The 18,018-nt window shown below is 36.6% G+C and overlaps 1 protein-coding gene across 1 annotated transcript in view; it reads left to right on the top strand.

The window, feature by feature from the left end:
• WDR36 (WD repeat domain 36) overlaps nucleotides 1-18,018 on the top strand; it is a 40,567-nt gene that overhangs the window by 3,826 nt on the left and 18,723 nt on the right. The window contains exons 3-15 of the mRNA XM_079788457.1: nucleotides 758-858; nucleotides 2,200-2,317; nucleotides 4,360-4,492; nucleotides 7,310-7,364; nucleotides 8,504-8,636; nucleotides 8,892-9,067; nucleotides 9,400-9,520; nucleotides 10,052-10,117; nucleotides 11,315-11,401; nucleotides 12,424-12,569; nucleotides 16,005-16,119; nucleotides 16,587-16,752; nucleotides 16,998-17,106. Coding sequence (XP_079644583.1) covers nucleotides 758-858; nucleotides 2,200-2,317; nucleotides 4,360-4,492; nucleotides 7,310-7,364; nucleotides 8,504-8,636; nucleotides 8,892-9,067; nucleotides 9,400-9,520; nucleotides 10,052-10,117; nucleotides 11,315-11,401; nucleotides 12,424-12,569; nucleotides 16,005-16,119; nucleotides 16,587-16,752; nucleotides 16,998-17,106 — 1,526 coding nt within the window. The remainder of the gene's footprint in view (nucleotides 1-757; nucleotides 859-2,199; nucleotides 2,318-4,359; nucleotides 4,493-7,309; nucleotides 7,365-8,503; nucleotides 8,637-8,891; nucleotides 9,068-9,399; nucleotides 9,521-10,051; nucleotides 10,118-11,314; nucleotides 11,402-12,423; nucleotides 12,570-16,004; nucleotides 16,120-16,586; nucleotides 16,753-16,997; nucleotides 17,107-18,018) is intronic.

Raw genomic sequence — 18,018 nt, 5'->3', positions numbered from 1 at the left:
GAAGACGGAGTGGAAGCCAGATTGTTCATTTTAAGGGTCAGCATGTAGAATATCATATGGAGTATTTTTTTTAAAATATATAATTTTATTGATTTCAGAGAGGAAGGGAGAGGGAGAGAGAGATAGAAACATCAATGATGAGAGGGAATCATTGATTGGCTGCCTCCTTCACGCTCCCTCCTGGGGATCAAGCCTGCAACCCATGCATATGCCCTTGACTGGAACCTGGGACCCTTCAGTCCGCAGGCCAATGCTCTATCCACTGAGCCAAACCAGGTAGGGCCATATGGAGTATTTTTGAGGGTACTCCAAAGTGTAGAGTTAGATGGGGTTCTAAGTTTTTATTTACTTTAAAAATTTTCCTGGAATTATTAGTAAACTTGATGTTCTTGAAAACATTCACATATGGGCTGAATGACTGTTTGCATTTTGTGTATTAAGTAAGGATTTTTCCCAGATAACCTCAAAAAAGCTTCTTTTCACTTCCTTAGAATTATGTTTTTATGTCTGCAAATACGAGACATTAGTTCTCTTACTGAAGGTTAAGATGATTTCATAGTTTCAGCCTCATAGTTATTATTAGATGTCTAAAATAACATTAGAGTCAAAATTTTATACTCTGATGGTTAGCTTTCATATTTGTACACACACATTTTTAAATTATAACCAGGAAAAATGTTATATGTATACTTGAGGTTTCCATCTGTTTCAAGATCTTAATTTTTTTTATCACTTCGTTGTTTTTTTTTTTCCGTAGGTAACTCTCTTCCACAGGATATCTGCTGTATGGCAGCTGATGGGAGGCTGGTCTTTGCTGCTTATGGGAATGTTTTCTCTGCATTTGCCCGTAATAAAGAGGTTTGTATCACTGGACTATTGTAATTTGATTGTCTTTTGCAATTAGTAGTCAATTGTCATGATAGTGGAGAGAACTTTAAAGTTGGCATCCTTCTGGGACTTTATTCACATTGGCACCACTGCTTTATGAGAATTGGCTTTTTATTGTGGACAACTCAGCTTCTGATTCCTTTTCTAAGAACTAAGTGCTTGTTCCTTTATAGAGAAAGCTAGATTCTTGTGTTTGCCCCACTAATTACGAAGAATTTTTTTATTTTTATTTTTGTCTTAATCTACCAGTCTTTTTTGTCTTAATCTAAGTTTGTCCTGGGAAAACTAGAGAGATGATCTGGCTTTAGTGGTCCAGAAAGGGAAAGTGGCAGTAGGGATGCCTGGCCAAGTGATAGAATCATTGTACTTGTTAAGAGTTGAATGGCTGACATTTGTTCCCAAAGTCCTCCATCATCACTACTTGTGGTAGGATGGCAATTTACCTATGGAGTTCTTTAATGGGAGATGTTTGGGTTTTTAGAGAGTTAGGGAAAATGTCTGTTTTTTGCAAAGTATTGCAGTTTGTAGTTTTCTCTGAGAGATTATATATATATACTAGAGGCCTGATGCACAAAATTTGTGCAAGAATAGGCCTTCCTTCTCCCGGCTCCCGGCACTGGCTTCCCTCTGGCATCCAGGACCAGGGCTTCCCTCAAAGCCTCTCTTCATCCTGAAGGTTTTCCGGTCTAATTAGCATATTTTGCTTTTATTACTATAGATTAGGTGTGGGAAGGCATCAAAGACTATTAACTGTAGAAAGCTGTCACCACCACTAGGTCCAACGAGATAAGAAGAAGAAATAGTGTTACTGGAGCCTGGTGAGAACTGAAACCATAGTTACTGAGAAACACAATACTTCTTCCCTAAAACAAAGCTGTGGGAAAGAAGTACCCTGTATCTCTCTCCTTTCCTCATCTCATCTGGAAGCCAGCTTTTGATGGAGTCTGTGGAGGTCAGCCTTCTAGAATATACCTCTTTTCTAGGATGCATGGAGTTGTGCTGGTTGGATTAAGTGAGGGACCCCCGCTGTGTGTGTGCCTCCTTTCTGAGCTCAGTTGAGAGGCTCAGCCTCTCAGATCTCATTTCTGTTTCCAATCCATGTTTCCTTGTTATTGAACTGGCTGAAGAGCAGTTGAAAATACCTGATTCCTTGTTATTTGTTAATCTAGCATTGGATAGTCAGAAGTTAAATCACGTTTCCTTAACATGAGCATCTTCAGGATTAACCTGTTGTTGTGTTTTCTTGTTAATATGAATAACATTGCATGATGAATGAATAATATGAAATTCTTTTGAACTTTGACATTGTAGGTAGTACATACCTTTAAGGGTCATAAGGCAGAAATCCATCTTTTGCAACCCTTTGGGGATCATGTTATCTCTGTTGATACTGACAGCATTCTTATTATTTGGCACATATACTCAGAAGGTAAGAATTAACCAATTTATTGCTTTATCTTGGGATGGCATGTTTAGAGATAGAATTGAAAAAAATCTATACCAGATTTCACATATAAGCAGTAAAAAAATTTTAACAGAATTTGTAACATGTATAATGAAAAAGGTCCCAAGTAAAAACTGAATAAGCAATTTTAGTCAGCTAGTTGAGCTCTTTATAACCTGTTTAATGTGTTTACTAGTATATGTAAACTAATACATTTTCCATTGCAGCTCTTCAAGTTTAGTGACATGTTGTATTCTCTGTGGAATGAATTTTGATATATGTTTATACCTGTTAATTCTTGGTTTGTATTTTCAACTTTAGTAACAATAAACTTGAAGATCCTATAGTCCAGTGGTTCTCAACCTTTTTAATGCCGCAACCCTTTAATACAGTTCCTCATGTTGTGGTGACCCCAACCATAAAATTATTTTCGTTGCTATTTCATAACTGTAATTTTGTTACTGCTATGAATCGTAATGTAAATATCTGTGTTTTCCGATGGTCTTAGGCGACCCCGCTAGCGGTTCTCAACCTGTGGGTCGCAACCCACAGGTTCAGAACCGCTGCTATAGAGGTTCTCAGCAGAAAACACAGATATTTACATTACGATTCATTAACAGTAGCAAAATTACAGTTATGAAGTAGCAACGAAAATAATTTTATGGTTGGGAGTCACCACAACATGAGGAACTGTATTAAAGGGTCGCGGCATTAAAAAGGTTTAGAACCACTGCTATAGTCGGAAGGAAAATGTACATCCTTTTTCTAAGGATAAGTCAATGTTCTCTAACGATATTTTTACACAGTGGCACTGACCTATGTTTATGGGACTATATTATCTTCAAAGGTTAGGCATTCATCACCAGAATATCCCCAGCTTTCCTCAGTAAAAGACTGTGGGTCTCTTATGAAATAAAGCTGTTTTTAAATCTGAAATTTGTAACATGTATAATGAAAAAGGTTCTAAGTAAAAACTGGATAAGCAATTTTCGTCAGCTAGTTGAGCTCTTTATAACCTGTTTAATGTGTTTACTAGTATATGTAAACTAATACATTTATAATTTACCTTATATTACCTCCAAAAGTAGTCCCTATGCAGATGGATATTAAAAGGCCTTTTATAAAGTTTGAGAATCTGATTCTTAGGAGTCCAACTGGCTTTCCATAGATGCTGATGTCCAGGTTTTTATTACTGTTAGAGCAGCACATTGTCTTCAGGGAGTTGTTTGTAATGATTTTTAATAAAACTGTTAATTCATATAATGGTGAGAATCTTTTAAAAGTAGTATTTAAAGTAAACTTTGTATAATTTTTACCTGTATCTATGCTTCTTAGACTGGGATACACATACCAATGGAAGTGTGTAGCAGTGTGCCAGATAGTATGTGAACTAAAGATTAAGTGAAAAGTACCTGCTTGGATACTCAAATTTATTGGAAAATTTAGTAAAATATTGTTTTCATTATGAAGTAGAAAACAAAATTCATACATAGGAATTTTAAACATATATAACATTTCAAAACGTGTTATAGGTTCTTCTGTGGAAATATGTGAGGGACATGTTCTTAGTTTCACTGAGGTTTGCCTCTTACTTATTACATCTTTGAGGTTATTTGGCCCTTCATTTCCTGGAAGAGCTCAGAGCAAGCACTTCATGTGGAACATGCAATATTGATTATAAAAATATGAAGGCTTATTTATTCCTATTGTCATTTTCTTTAAGTTCTTATTTTTAATTTCTATAAACCAATTTGGCAGTGAGAGACATTTTTAGTAGTATTGATATTGGAACTTCTAGAAAATTTTTGACATTTTAAATTATATTTACAGGTTGCCCCCATCACATTTATTTAATTTCTTACAGAATGTTTATAAGTTTGTAAAAAAAAAAGTCTTTGATTTATATTAGTATATAAATCTTTGATGTGGTAGACTTATTTAAGTGCTGAATATATGGGTATATGAAAATATTTTGAACTAATTTATAAAAAATAATTACATGTTATTCATAACTTTTGCTTTTGTAGAAGAATATCTGCAATTGACTTTTGATAAATCAGTATTTAAAATTTCTGCAATTTTGCATCCAAGTACCTACTTGAATAAAATACTTCTTGGCAGTGAACAAGGAAGCCTGCAGTTGTGGAATGTGAAATCCAAGTGAGCACTTTATTTAGATTATAGTATGGGTGGCTCTTGCCTTATCTATTCCTACCTAATGGGTAACTTAAGTCTCTCAGTTCTCTCTGCCTTTATATGTATACTTGGAGGGCTTTCAATAAATATACATATTTTTGGAATTGTTACTTATGGCATCACATATGTGAAATTTGGCATGTGGTCATGGCAGACAGCTTCATATATGCCCATTGAAAGTATATACTAATGGCCCTAGTCATTATTTAAAAAAAAATAAAATAAATCCATGTAACTGTAGAGAAGGCTCTAGTAAAGTAACATTAAGTCCAGAAAATAATTATAAGATTGTCACTGGGCAGCTTCTAGTTTTTGATAAACTAAGAGTGTAAAAGAAGGCAAAGCAAATCGGTATTAATTTAGTGGTAGCATTTAAGAGTGGTTTCAGGTTAAAAGTACTCTTATCATCCATCACAAACATTATAGACATCCACTGTAATATTACTGGTATAGCTGAGGGCTAGATAAATGATTTTGAATACCTCTACCTATTATTTGAACGTTTATCCAGAGAAAAAAAGTGGCAGCTCAGGCTTCTTTACATAGTATTTAAAAAGCAAACAAAAACATAGGACTTCAAGCTCTGGCTGGGTAGCTCAGTTGTTTAGAGTGTTATCACAATATGCCATGGTTGTGAGTTCGATCCCTGTCAGGGCACCTATAAGAATATAAGAAGCAACCAATGAATGCATAAGTGAAATAACAAATCTCTCTCTCTCTTTCTCCCTCTCTTTCTCTCTCTCTCTCTCTCTCTCTCTCTCTCTCTCTCTCTCCCCCACCTCTCTTTCCCTCTCTCCCCCTCCCCTTCCCCCTCCCCTCTCTCCCGCCCTCCCTCTTCCTCCCTCCCTTTTTCCCTCCCTCCCTTTCTTCTTTTATCTCTCTAAAATCAATACTATATGTGTATATATATGTGTATGTGTATACACTGAGTGGCCAGATTATTATGATCTCTGAACACATAATAATCTGGCCACTCAGTGTATATCCTATATAATAAAAGGCTAATATGCAAATTGCCCCCTCCACCAGGAGTTTGGCCAGCAGGCAGGCTGGCCATCAGCCCATGTCCCCTCCCCCTGGCCAGGCTGGCCGGACCCCACCCATGCACGAATTCATGCACCGGGCCTCTAATATACACACACACACACACACACTGAGTGGCCAGATTATTATGCGTTCAGAGATCATAATATTATGGCCACTCAGTGTGTGTGTGTGTGTGTGTGTGTGTGTGTGTGTGTGTGTATATACACACACACACACACATCTTACCTAATAATAGACAAACCTGTAAATTGATTGTATCTCCACTACGTCCACAGCCAATCAGGAGTGAGTATGCAAATTAACCAGACAAATATGGCAGGTTAATTTGCATATGCAGGCGTAGAGCTGGGGCGGGACGCCTGCTATGAGGGGGAGGAAGGGGAGCGGAGGGAGCTACAGGAGTGGTGCTCCAGTCGGGAGCGAGGACTTGGTGGTTCCCGGGCGGCCAGGGAGTGGGGACTTGGCGGCTCCTGGACAGCCTGAGAGTGGGGACTTGGCAGCTCCCAGGCAGCCGGGAGCAAAGCCAAGGGAAGGAAGGCCTATTCTTGCATGAATATTGTGCAACAGGCCTCTAGTATATGTGTGTGTGTGTGTGTGTGTGTGTGTGTGTGTGTGTGTGTATATATATATATATATATATATATATATATATATAACCATTTAAATTATCCTTCCCAAAGCCCTTATAAATTCAAAAGAGAAAATAAGATAAAGTTTTTTTAAAATATGTTTTTATTGATTTCAGAGAAAGGAGGGAGAGGGAGATAGAAACATCATTGATAAAAGAGATTCATAAATCGGCTACCTCCTTCATGCCCCCTTCCAGGGATCTAGCCCACACCCCATGCATTGCCCTGACTGGGAAGTGAACTTCAACCTCCTGGTTCATGGGTTGCTGTTCAACCACTGAGCAACACCAGCCAGGCAAGATTATCAAGGTTTTAATATTTATCTTAGTTTTTAGTTTTAGATCAGCGTTTTTATTCAATTTAACAAATATCATTGACTGTAGTAGGCTCAGGGATGACTGAGATATTATCTCTGCCTCTATGTGTATCTTATTAGGCTCTTTATGTGATGTTTACATTTTTTAAATATCCCTTGGATAATCATTGAGTGAACTAAACTGTACCCACTTACAGAATTTAATACATGATTTAGTACTTCATTGATTATAACTGTTTGCTCCATGGGCTTAGTTATTTATGGCTTTATTTTGAAATTTAGAGCAGCTTCACTATTGTCATGTAATAGTTATATAACATACGAGGTATTGTAGTTATAATCCCTATTGATATGTTCCTAGAAACATTGCAGTGAAAAATGAGATTTGCCTATATTCTAAGATTGTTTTCTATTATAGCCTCTAATATAAAGTAGTTTTTACTCGTGTATTTTTTTTCTATTTGATTTTTTAAAGAGTTGGAATAGTATAGTAGTTATTAGCAGATTGGGATTTGAAATTGATCTCTCTGGGCTCTATCAATTATTAGCTACGGGACCTTAACTTAATTATTTCACATATTTTAAGTTTCTTGGTTTCTTTATCTGGAAAGTGGTATAAGTTTACCTCATGGGATTGTTTTGAGTATTAAATAAGTTAATATGTATTTTTAGAATAGTGTGGGGCAGAGTAAGAACGTAATAATTATCACTTGCTCTTTTAATTTTTAATGTGTAGTTGATTTTGTTTTCCTCCCAGAAAAATAGCTTCCAACTGTTTTCTTCTTGTAGTAAACTTCTATATACATTTCCGGGATGGAAAGTTGGAGTGACAGCTCTTCAGCAGGTTAGTATTTTTTTAAGTCAAAGAAGAAATGGATTTAGTAGTTGTATTTTTCAGTTTCAGGGGTTGATTATATTTTTAGACCTAAACACAAAATAATATATAGACTAGTTTATCTTTATGAATATGCTCAAAATATTGTTTTGGAAATGTAATTGAAAACAGATAATAAAGCCTTTGTCTATAAACTTTGTGGAAACTGTTTTGCCTGAAATTAGGTTCTTAACTAGTCGTTGCTGTGTAGCTATGTTTACCAATCATTCTGCAAGCATGTTGTCTAGTGCCTTGTACGGAATGGAGATGAGTTGTTCATTGTGGGTCACACAGACATTTGTCAGGTTGTTAAGATTTGTAGCTTGAAATAATTGGGGCCCAAATACTAATATTTTTTTCTGGGCTCTTCCAGAAATAACTGCTATTTGTTTTGAGTATAGACATGTCTGAATGAATGACTGACCACCAGGGGACAGCCTGTGTGTTGAGCGTCTGCCCCTTCGTGGTCAGAGGGCATCGTAGCGACTGGTTGTTCCACTGTTTGGTTGATTTGCATATTAGCCTTTTATTATATAGGAGGAGGATTAGACATTGATTTTCTGTGCTAAAATAGAGAAACATATTATAGAGCCTGTATGTAAGATCATTATATAAAATGAAGATTATAGTCATAGGCTATTCAAGCTGAAACAGACTAAGTATAAAACTTTTTTTGCCTTTTAATGTATTTTATAGGTTTTTCCTGTTTTCCTTGAGTAAACAACTCTTTACTTCCTTTGTAGTTGGCCTTTTATGTTGTCATGCATTGGCCTTTTATGTTCCCGTGCATATGGCAGGCTTTTATGTTTTCTAAGAATTGTCTTATTTTTCTGTTTACAACTATTCAATGATCTATAGTGATTTCAGACATGAACTTTCATTTCTGTTATGGCTGTTTTCTTATCAAGTCAGCCATGTTTTGGGGAAGGGAAGGTGATGGTAACTATCAGATTTGAAGGTGAGAAATTACTTGGGGAAACAATTATTCTTATATACTTTCGTGCTAAATAACTTGATTTCTTCTGATAACATGTAAATAAGGAAGCATATAGTCAGGATTATTAAAGCTGTTTGAAAATATTTTAAAAATTGAATAATTTAATTTTTAGGCACCAGCTGTGGATGTTGTTGCTGTTGGTCTTATGTCGGGTCAGGTTATCATTCATAACATTAAGTTTGATGAAACATTAATGAAGTTTCGTCAAGACTGGGGACCTATTACTTCTATTTCATTTCGCACAGGTAACTCTTAATTATTGCTATGACTTAAGAACACTTAAAGTGCATTACTCTGAAACTCACAGAAATTTTCTTAATAGATTTTTTTTGTAATTTAACAGAAAAGAATGAAATACTGGAGTATAAAGAGTTAGAGGAACATTGATAGATTCTTGGTGTATAGTCTTTTCTCACTTTATGGATTAAAAGGGTAGAAAGAAGAGTTGATTGATATTTTATGGTGCATGTTTTTGTTAATGTCTTTTATTTTAATAACAGATGGTCATCCAATTATGGCAGCTGGAAGCCCATGTGGCCATATTGGACTCTGGGATCTTGAAGACAAAAAATTTATCAATCAAATGAGAAATGCACATTCTACAGCAATTGCCGGATTGACATTTCTCCACAGAGAGCCACTTCTTGTCACAAATGGCGCTGACAATGCTCTTAGGGTATTATGATTATTGTTGTTGTCATCTTCCTGGCTCATCTATCCTACTCTTCAGGTTATTACAAGTCTGCTTTAATATTTTAGCCTGAAACCTAGAAGGTGGAAGGAATGTGGAATAAGATACTGGTAGAGATGAAACAAAAAACACAGCAGGTTACATTGATTGCAATGAAGTGAGAAAGCATTATAGTTTATCGCTCCCCTAACCCTCCACTGCAGGGTCAGCAGCCTGGCCAGCACTACCCACTGCCAGTTGATTTATGTCAAAGATGATTTCGCTGCTTGCAGATAACTTACATTGTGGGAGAACCTTACCATTTTATTTCTTGGCAGGTATGGATATTTGATGGTCCCACTGGTGAAGGCCGGCTTTTGAGATTCAGAATGGGACATAGTGCTCCTCTTACCAAAATTAGATATTATGGACAAAATGGACAACAGATTCTTAGCGCAAGTGAGTTTCTGTGCATACTATTAGTTGATTCCAGCAAGTATTGACAACAGGGTGCTTAATATGTCAAGTTTGGTATTTGCACATTTTAAAATTCAAATGTCTCTTTGATTTATTAAGTTTGGTATTTGCACATTTTAAAATTCAAATGTCTCTTTGATTTACTCGGAAATGTGGGGAAAGGGTTAAAGGAAGCGAAGAAGAATGTGTTAACTTGGAATACTCAGGAAACATTGTAGATGATAATTATCTTCATTTGGAGTGTCATTCTGTTTACTAATTCTGAGAGAAAATGGTCAGATTCTGAAAATGTAGCCCTTGCCTATTCTAATAATATACTGAGAATTATTAATATTTCATTCTATTCTTTGTTCTTAATAAGTATACAATTGAATACTGTAATGAAGGATGTAGTTGCAATCTGACTGTCCCAAACTATAACTTCTGTCTTTTCATAGAATCTATAAGATCTGTGATTTAGATGGTCCATGGTTTTGATGAGCTTGATTAGGCATTTTCTATATATGTCAACAGGTCAAGATGGAACTCTTCAGTCATTTTCCACAATACATGAAAAATTTAACAAGAGCTTGGGACATGGTAGGTCATTTGCAAGGTAGAAAAAAACACTATTGATCCCAAAAGAAACATTTCAAGATTCTGTGAGATGACCAGAAGAGGTTTTATTGATACATTTGCTCTTAATAAAATTAAAAAACCCTTGTATGAAGGGCAGTAGTAAGATTCCTAAGATCATTGTTGCTATAGAAATGGTTGAGGTGCTGCTGTAAGATTATTGAAAAGAGTTAGACATCTTGGGTGTAAAAACATATGGCTGCTACCCAAAACACCTTGATGGTCTAACTTGAGCCATCTGTAAAGTGCAGAATTTTAAAGATGGAAAGGAGCTTAGAGAAAGCATCCAAGTATCCCATCTTTTTGTAAATAGGTCTTTTGTTCTCTGTCCCTTCCCAGGGTTTCCCAGTATTTTAAAGATTTTGTTTGCTAAACAAAAATGTTTCCCAGTTTTATTCATAATTACTCTTTTTTGTAAGCTAATGTCCTGGCTCTTCATGCATGTATATACTTACAGATGAATTTCAGGATCATTTTAAAATCAGTATCCAAAACAATTTTTTTTAAATTGAAGAAATTTGATATCTTTAAGAATCTTCACATCTAGCAATATAATATCTCCTCATTCAAGTCGTCTTTTCATTTCCTGAGTGAATTTTTTTTTAGTTTTCCTCCTGTTGTCCTACATATTTAAGATCACTCAGTGGTAGTGTACATATTTTAATATGATTTTCTAATATTTATTATTTTGCTAACATGAATGGGATCTTTGTTGCAGTTAGAAATATAATGAAATACAAAAAATATATATTATTTATATTATAATGATATTAAATGCTGCATTGTAGGGAACTTGCTGATCTTTTTTTTTTTTTTTTTTTTTTTGTATTGGTTCGGTATCTGATCCAGTGGAACTATTATTACTTCTAATAATTATTTGGCTGTTTCTCTTCATTGACATGACTATATCACCATTATTTCACCTGCAAATAAAAGATATTTTTACCATCTTTTATAAATTATATATCATAGTTTAATTTTTCATGGCATTACTTAGCTAAACTTGACAAGCAATTTAATGACAGTGGTAATAACATCTTTATTTTGCCTCTGACTTAAATGAGAATATCTTGAACTTTATAGTTATGTGACAGTGAATAACTTTTATTACATTTCATTAAGAATGATTCATAGCTATATTCCCCTCTCCCTCAACCGTAGGATTAATAAACAAAAAAAGAGTCAAACGTAAAGGACTTCAAAATACCCTGTCAGTGAGACTTCCGCCCATCACAAAGTTTGCAGCTGGTAAGTAACTTCTTGCTGTGTTTTGAGAAGTTCTGCTTTGTCATTTATTTCCTACTATACATTTCTTTATTTTTTTTCTATTTTAAAAGATATTTTTGCAAATATTAATAAGATTTGGAAGGTAACCCAAGTGCGTGCTAATATTGTGTGAAGACTGAAAAAGAGTTATTTATAATTTGAACTTGTTATCTATTAATTTCAGGCTTGCTCATCTCTAAGAGCTATTAATAAACAATACTTGATATATCACTTTGTAGCCCTTTTTATTCTGTCATATGCCTAATATAATGAAATTATCTCATTTGAGCAGTGCTTCATTCAAAGAAGTAATTTGAAGAAAAAATGCATAGGTAATGGGATTATTGATTGAAAACTATGATAGAAAATCTATAAGCACCATTTTTACTTCAAGGTTATTTTAACAACCGGATGACTGATACTTTTTTTAAACTTTAATTTTGACCATCCTCCTTTCTGGTTTTTATCTTAGGACCGAGTGACGTTTCTAAAACATCTGAATCATGTCACTCATCTTAAAAACCTTTCTGTGGCCCCTTATTTCCTTTAGGGTGAATCTCCTTTCTTTACATGGTTTTCAAGACACTTTGCCATGTGGCCCCAGTTGCCTTGCCCTCCTCTCACCCCTCAAGAAAATGCTTCACTTACTTGCTGTACTTAATTTTGTTCAGATTACTCTTGGACCTGTGTGTACCCTTCTACCTCATCCTCCCAGTTAATTTTTACTTGTTTTGCTTCTTTCATGGAGCCATTTATTACTCTTCCCCAATTTCTTAGCAAACTTCCTGAGTGCTCTTATAAGGCACAATCATACTTTACCGTAATTTCTGCTGATCAGAATCTCTTGTTAGATTGCAAGCTCATTACTATCAGGAATTACATGTTTATAATTATGTCTCTAATGTCTAATGATAACATAGACGATTAGGTGCTTAATAAATGATAGGTGAAGAAATTAGTAGGGTAATGAAAGCAATTGGTTTATGATTTTAATTACGTTTTAGAGGAAGCTCGTGAAAGTGACTGGGATGGTATCATTGCTTGCCATCAGGGTAAGCTATCTTGCTCAACCTGGAACTATCAAAGATCTACAATAGGCGCTTACTTTCTCAAGCCAAAAGAGCTGAAGAAAGATGACATTACTGCAACAGTAAGTGAGCTTGTTTTAAAAGCATTTCCTCCCCATAAAACCATCTTGTAATCTTGTTATACTCAACTTTATTGATGATAATATTGTTGAAAGAACATAAACATTTTCAAATTAGTCCCTAATAGTATTAAGTTTTCCAGCTTACAGAGAATTACTTTAGGTTTAAGTTAAGCTTTGCTTAATCAGATGTAGTATGTTGGTTTCTTAAATTTTCTTACATAGGATTACTCAGAATACCCTTTGAAGATTATTTCAGCATTAATATATATATATACGTTTTAATATGTTTTATTGATTTTAAAGAGAGAGAAGAGGGGAGAGAGAGAGAGAGAGAGAGAAAGAAAGAAACATCGATGTGAGAGAAACATAGTTTGGTTATCTCCCACATCTGCCCCGATCAGGGATGTAACTAGTAACGCTTTGGTACACAGGATAAAGCTCCATCCAACTGAGCCACATGAGCCAGAACTATTAATATATTTCTTCACCTGAATTATGTTGAGTGTACAGTATTATATTCAATAAATATGAATCTGAAGGTTTCTTCCCCTCTTTATTTTCATCCTTCCTTACTTCCTTGATTTATTTCACTGTATGAGTAGGATTTAGGTAAATCTTTAATGCATAGTAGGGTAGAAGTTACTTAAATCCTTTATTTCTTGTTTTTCCGTGTATGTCTATTGTGATAAATGCCTTTTAGAGAAATTCTGATTGAGTACTGTCTAAGCGTATTTAAATACAGGTTTTAAATGCCAGTGTTTATTTTTAAGTTCTTATTCCTCTTTGAAATTTTATTTTTGTTTTCTTTTGTTAATATGTGAATCTTCTGTTAGGTTCAGTTTTAAGATATAAAGAAAAATGTCAAATTTGGTTTGCAGAAATATTACCTCTGATATCTAGTTGTTCAGCATCATTTGTTCAGAAGATTATTCTTTTACCATTGAATGATCTTGGCATCCTCGCCCAAAATCATTTGACATTATGTGAGGGTTTACTTCTGGATTCTCAGTTCTCTTTTATTGTTCTACTAGAGGCCCGGTGCACGAAATTCGTGCACGGGGGGGAGGGGAGAAGGAGGGGGGGTTCCCCTCAGCTCAGCCTGCAGCCTTTCCAATCTGGGACCCCTCAAGGGATGTCAGGCGACCCGGCTGATCAGGGGAAGGTGCCAGTCCCATCACCCTGCTGCTGCAGCCACTGCCAGCCACTGCAGCCGCCAAGGTGTTTTCATCAACACGGACTCTAGTCCCTTCACTGTGAAAAAATGACAACTTTCTTTAGGCATTTTCAAGATGTATCTTTCATAGGATATGACATTTCTTTTTCTTTTTTTTTTTTTTTTTAATCCTCATCTGAGGATATGTTTCCATTGATTTTTAGAGAGTGTGGAAGAGAGAGGGAGAGACAGAGGGAAACATCAATGTGAGAGGGACACTTTGATTGGATGCCTCCTGCATGAGCCCTGACCTGGGCCCCGGCCAGGGAGGAGCCTGTAACCTAGGTACATGCCCTTGATCAGAATCGAACCTGGACCCTGTGGTCATCAGGCCAAGGCTCTAACCATTGAGCCAAACCAGCTAGGGCAGGATATGACATTTCTTAGCCCCTCCAGTAGCGGACCTTCATTTTTTCCTCCAGGAGTGTGGTGGAAAAACCCTAGATCACCTTCTTGGATTCTTATAACACAAATTACCAAGAACACTGCAAGTGGTGGCCTACAGGGAGCTTAGCCAATGAGCTGTCAGAAAAGGTATTTACTCTCAAACCGGTTTGGCTCAGTGGATAGACCGTGGGCCTGCAGACTGAAGGGTCCCAGGTTTGATTCCTGTTAAGGGCATGTACCTTGGTTGGAGGCACATCCCCAGTGGGGAGTGTGCAGGAGGCAGCTAATCAATGTTTCTCTCTCATTGATATTTCCGACTGTCTATCCCTCTCCCTTCTTCTCTGTAAAAAAAATCAATAAAATATATATGTTTTTCAAAAGGTGTATCCTCTGCAGCTCATGCAGCCCCTGGGTTGTGTCCACTGGGCTAGGGGTGTGTCCCTGCCACCAGGTGGTAGACCCCGGGGTCTTGGCACACCCCAGAGGCCAGCAGCCATCCCCCTGTGGAGGGCGCTGGGCTGGGGGCGTGGACACGAACCGCCACTTGGTGCCGGAGCTCGGAAAGCCACTGGGGGTGGGCAGGAACATCCCCGTCGCCTAACGCCCCCGAGGCCAGCAGCCAGCCCCACCATGGGCGCCAGGCTGGGGGCATGCAGGGACCCTGGGCTGCACACAGCGGTGGCCGCCAGGGTCTCGGCACACCCCAGAGGCCAGCAGCCAGCCCCCCATCGTAGGCGCCGGACTGGGGGCGTGGACCCAAACCGCCACTTGGTACGGGAGCATTTGCAAGTGGCTGGGGGCGGGGCCAGAACATCCTGTCTCCAAATGCCCCTGAGGCCAGCTGCCAGCCCCACCATGGGCACCAGGCTGAGGGCATGCAGGGACCCTGGGCCGTATGCAGCGGTGGCCGCCAGGGTCTCAGCACACCCTAGAGGCCAGTAGCCAGCCCCCCGTCATGGGTGCTGGGCTGGGGGCATGGACCCAGACCGCCGCTTGGTGTGGGAGCATTTGCAAGCGGCTATAGCGACACGGGGATATTCACACCCCACCAGGCTGCTTGGCGCCTGCATCCATAGGCTCCGAGTGGCCAGGGGACGTTCTGGGACCACTGGCGCTCAGGACCTAAGCGCGGGCCTACAGGCTAGGAGCGGCCTGGGTCCGGAGGATGTTTCTGGGCCCATATGCAAATTAACCGCTATCTTTGTTTGGGTTAATTTGCGTATTCACTCTGATTGGCTGTGGGCATAGCGAAGGTATGGTCAATTTGCATGTTTCTCTTTTATTAGATAGGATATGTCTATCTTCATGCCAGTACCAAACTGTCTTGATTTTGGTATCTTTTACCTTTGTAGTAAGTTTTGAATTCAGGAAGATTGAATCTTCCAAGTTTATTCTCCCGCTCTTCTCCACCCCCCAAGATTGTTTTGGCTATTCTGGTCCCTTGCATTTCCATATGAGTTTTAGGATGAGCTTGTCAGTATCTGCAAAGGAATAAATTAAAAATTGAAGGCAGATGATAACACAATTATTCTGACTTTGTATATGTCAACTGAGTTACTTCAGTTATGTTTTATGGTCTTGGGTAATAATTTCTTCATACTTCTTAGAGAAAGGAGAATCAAGCAGATATTTCTTATATATCCAAATACGGGAATGTTTAAGAAAATTAATGAACTAATTAATTTATCACGCCATTGTATTCATCCAGAAGTCTAAGATTATTTTTAAAAAAGAGTAAGGTAATTAGTAGATAAAAAACACTATGGAAGCTGAAGTACAATAAAAATGTTAGTTATTTGCTGTGTCACTTGTGTTTAATTTTTTTTTCCCCTAAGGCAGTGGATATAACTTCTTGTGGAAACTTTGCTGTAATTGGTCTCTCATCAGGAACTGTAGATGTATATAACATGCAGTCTGGTTTACATCGAGGAAGGTTTGGTGAGGATCAAGGTATTGCATTTTTTCTTATTAAAAAAATAATATAGATAAGTATGAGGCTAATAACTCATTGGCATGTATTAAATGTTTGACTGCCAGCCATTTTGATGGGCTATTGTCAACTCTATATGACAGATACTGCCATTACATCATATAGCCACCATGTTGAAATACTCAGAGAATTAAGTCACAGATGTTATGGGAAAGTAGATAATATACAAATTAAAATTTTTGTTTTTTTGCTTAGAGCAGAAAATCTTAACTGTTTTTTGAAACTTTTTGTGTATTAATCTGATCAACTTTGTTTTTACTCGAGCAATATAATAATCTCCTACTCCCTAAAATTCAGAGTAATATCAAAATTTTAGGGAAGGTAAATAGTGGAACTTAGATATTTAAATAAAGGAATCACTCTGTGTAGTATTCAGAGAGCCAATATCAATTCTTACTCTTTTTTTCTTTTAACATATGCTTTAAAGCTCATAAAGGGTCTGTTAGAGGTGTTGCAGTGGATGGATTAAACCAGTTGACAATTACGACTGGTAGTGAAGGATTACTCAAGTTTTGGAACTTTAAAAACAAGATTTTAATCCATTCTATGAGTCTTGATTCATCTCCAAATATGATGCTGCTACACAGAGACAGGTAAAGTTTCTCTTTTAATGATAATGAATTTTCCTCTTGATGTTTTTGGTAGAAGTTCTTAATTTAAATAAAGTATATAATTTACCAAGTGGGGGAAAAATCATATTTTTAATATAAAAAGAACAGCATTTTGCTTATTCATAATCCAAAGGTACACTTGATTTGAAAAAATTACAATGCCTGTGAGATTTTAGTTCAAGTTTTTGTTTGTTTGTTTATTAAAACTGATGCATTTATCTTGCTAGTGGCATTCTGGGACTCGCCTTGGATGACTTCTCCATTAGTGTTCTGGACATAGAAACTAGAAAGATTGTCAGAGAGTTTTCTGGACACCAAGGCCAAATAAATGACATGGTAAAACAAACTAAATGTTTAAACAAAACTTGACTCATTTCTGCTTCTATTTAGTTTAAAAATGTTCAAATAATTGAAACTGTTTTCCTTAAATAGCATTAAACTACTCATCATACTAGTATGAGGAAATATTTAAAAGAAATAATTTGGAGACTAATTTTCAAAGAGATTTTTAAGGAAAATACAGAATTAAAAGAAAGTTTAATATATCTCAGAGAGTTAATGCCATCAGATTAAAATATATATCGCAGAGTTTATCTTTTTCTCATACACTGCAAACAGGACCAAAATATACTTTAGAGATTGAAACGTAAGTATATAATTTCTGACTTAATATTAAACTAGGCTGAAGGAACTTATTTCTGGTTTTCTACATGCATAAAAAATTAATACTAGGAGACTTGGAATATGTGGTACCTGGTATGTGCTAGTTTTGTTTTATTTCTAGAGTTTGTATAGCTTAATTCCAAAAGAGTTTAACTGATAATGTGATTTAGCTTACTATTGTATTCTTATGGAGGGATCTATGATATGATAAGAAGCATTCTTGTTTAAAAAGTGTATGTAGAGGACCATATTAAGTTTATATTGTCATTTTGCATCAATTGCAGATTCCTTGATTTATTTGAAAAGAGAAAAAAATAAAAATAAAATCCTAGCTACTGAATGCCAGTTCCAACAGCTACTTTTACTTATTCATTCTCATACCAAAAGTCAGAATTTGCAATGCTTACCCATTTCCTTAAAAATAAGGAGAAATGGTCAGGAAATGGTGTTGTTCTGGAGATTGGAGATTGGTAGAACTACCCATCAACAGAATTTGTTGTGACAGTATCTACAGAAATGAGGGTGGGAATGGAGTAATTATGATGAAATAGCATTTTTTAAAACATCTGTAAGTGCCAACAATCT

The sequence above is a fragment of the Cnephaeus nilssonii genome (genome assembly GCF_951640355.1).
Source record: "Cnephaeus nilssonii genome assembly, chromosome: 2".
Taxonomy (NCBI): Eukaryota; Metazoa; Chordata; class Mammalia; order Chiroptera; family Vespertilionidae; genus Cnephaeus; species Cnephaeus nilssonii.
The sequence above is the reverse complement of the archived record's forward strand: the minus strand, read 5'-3'. Positions and strand labels throughout refer to the sequence as shown.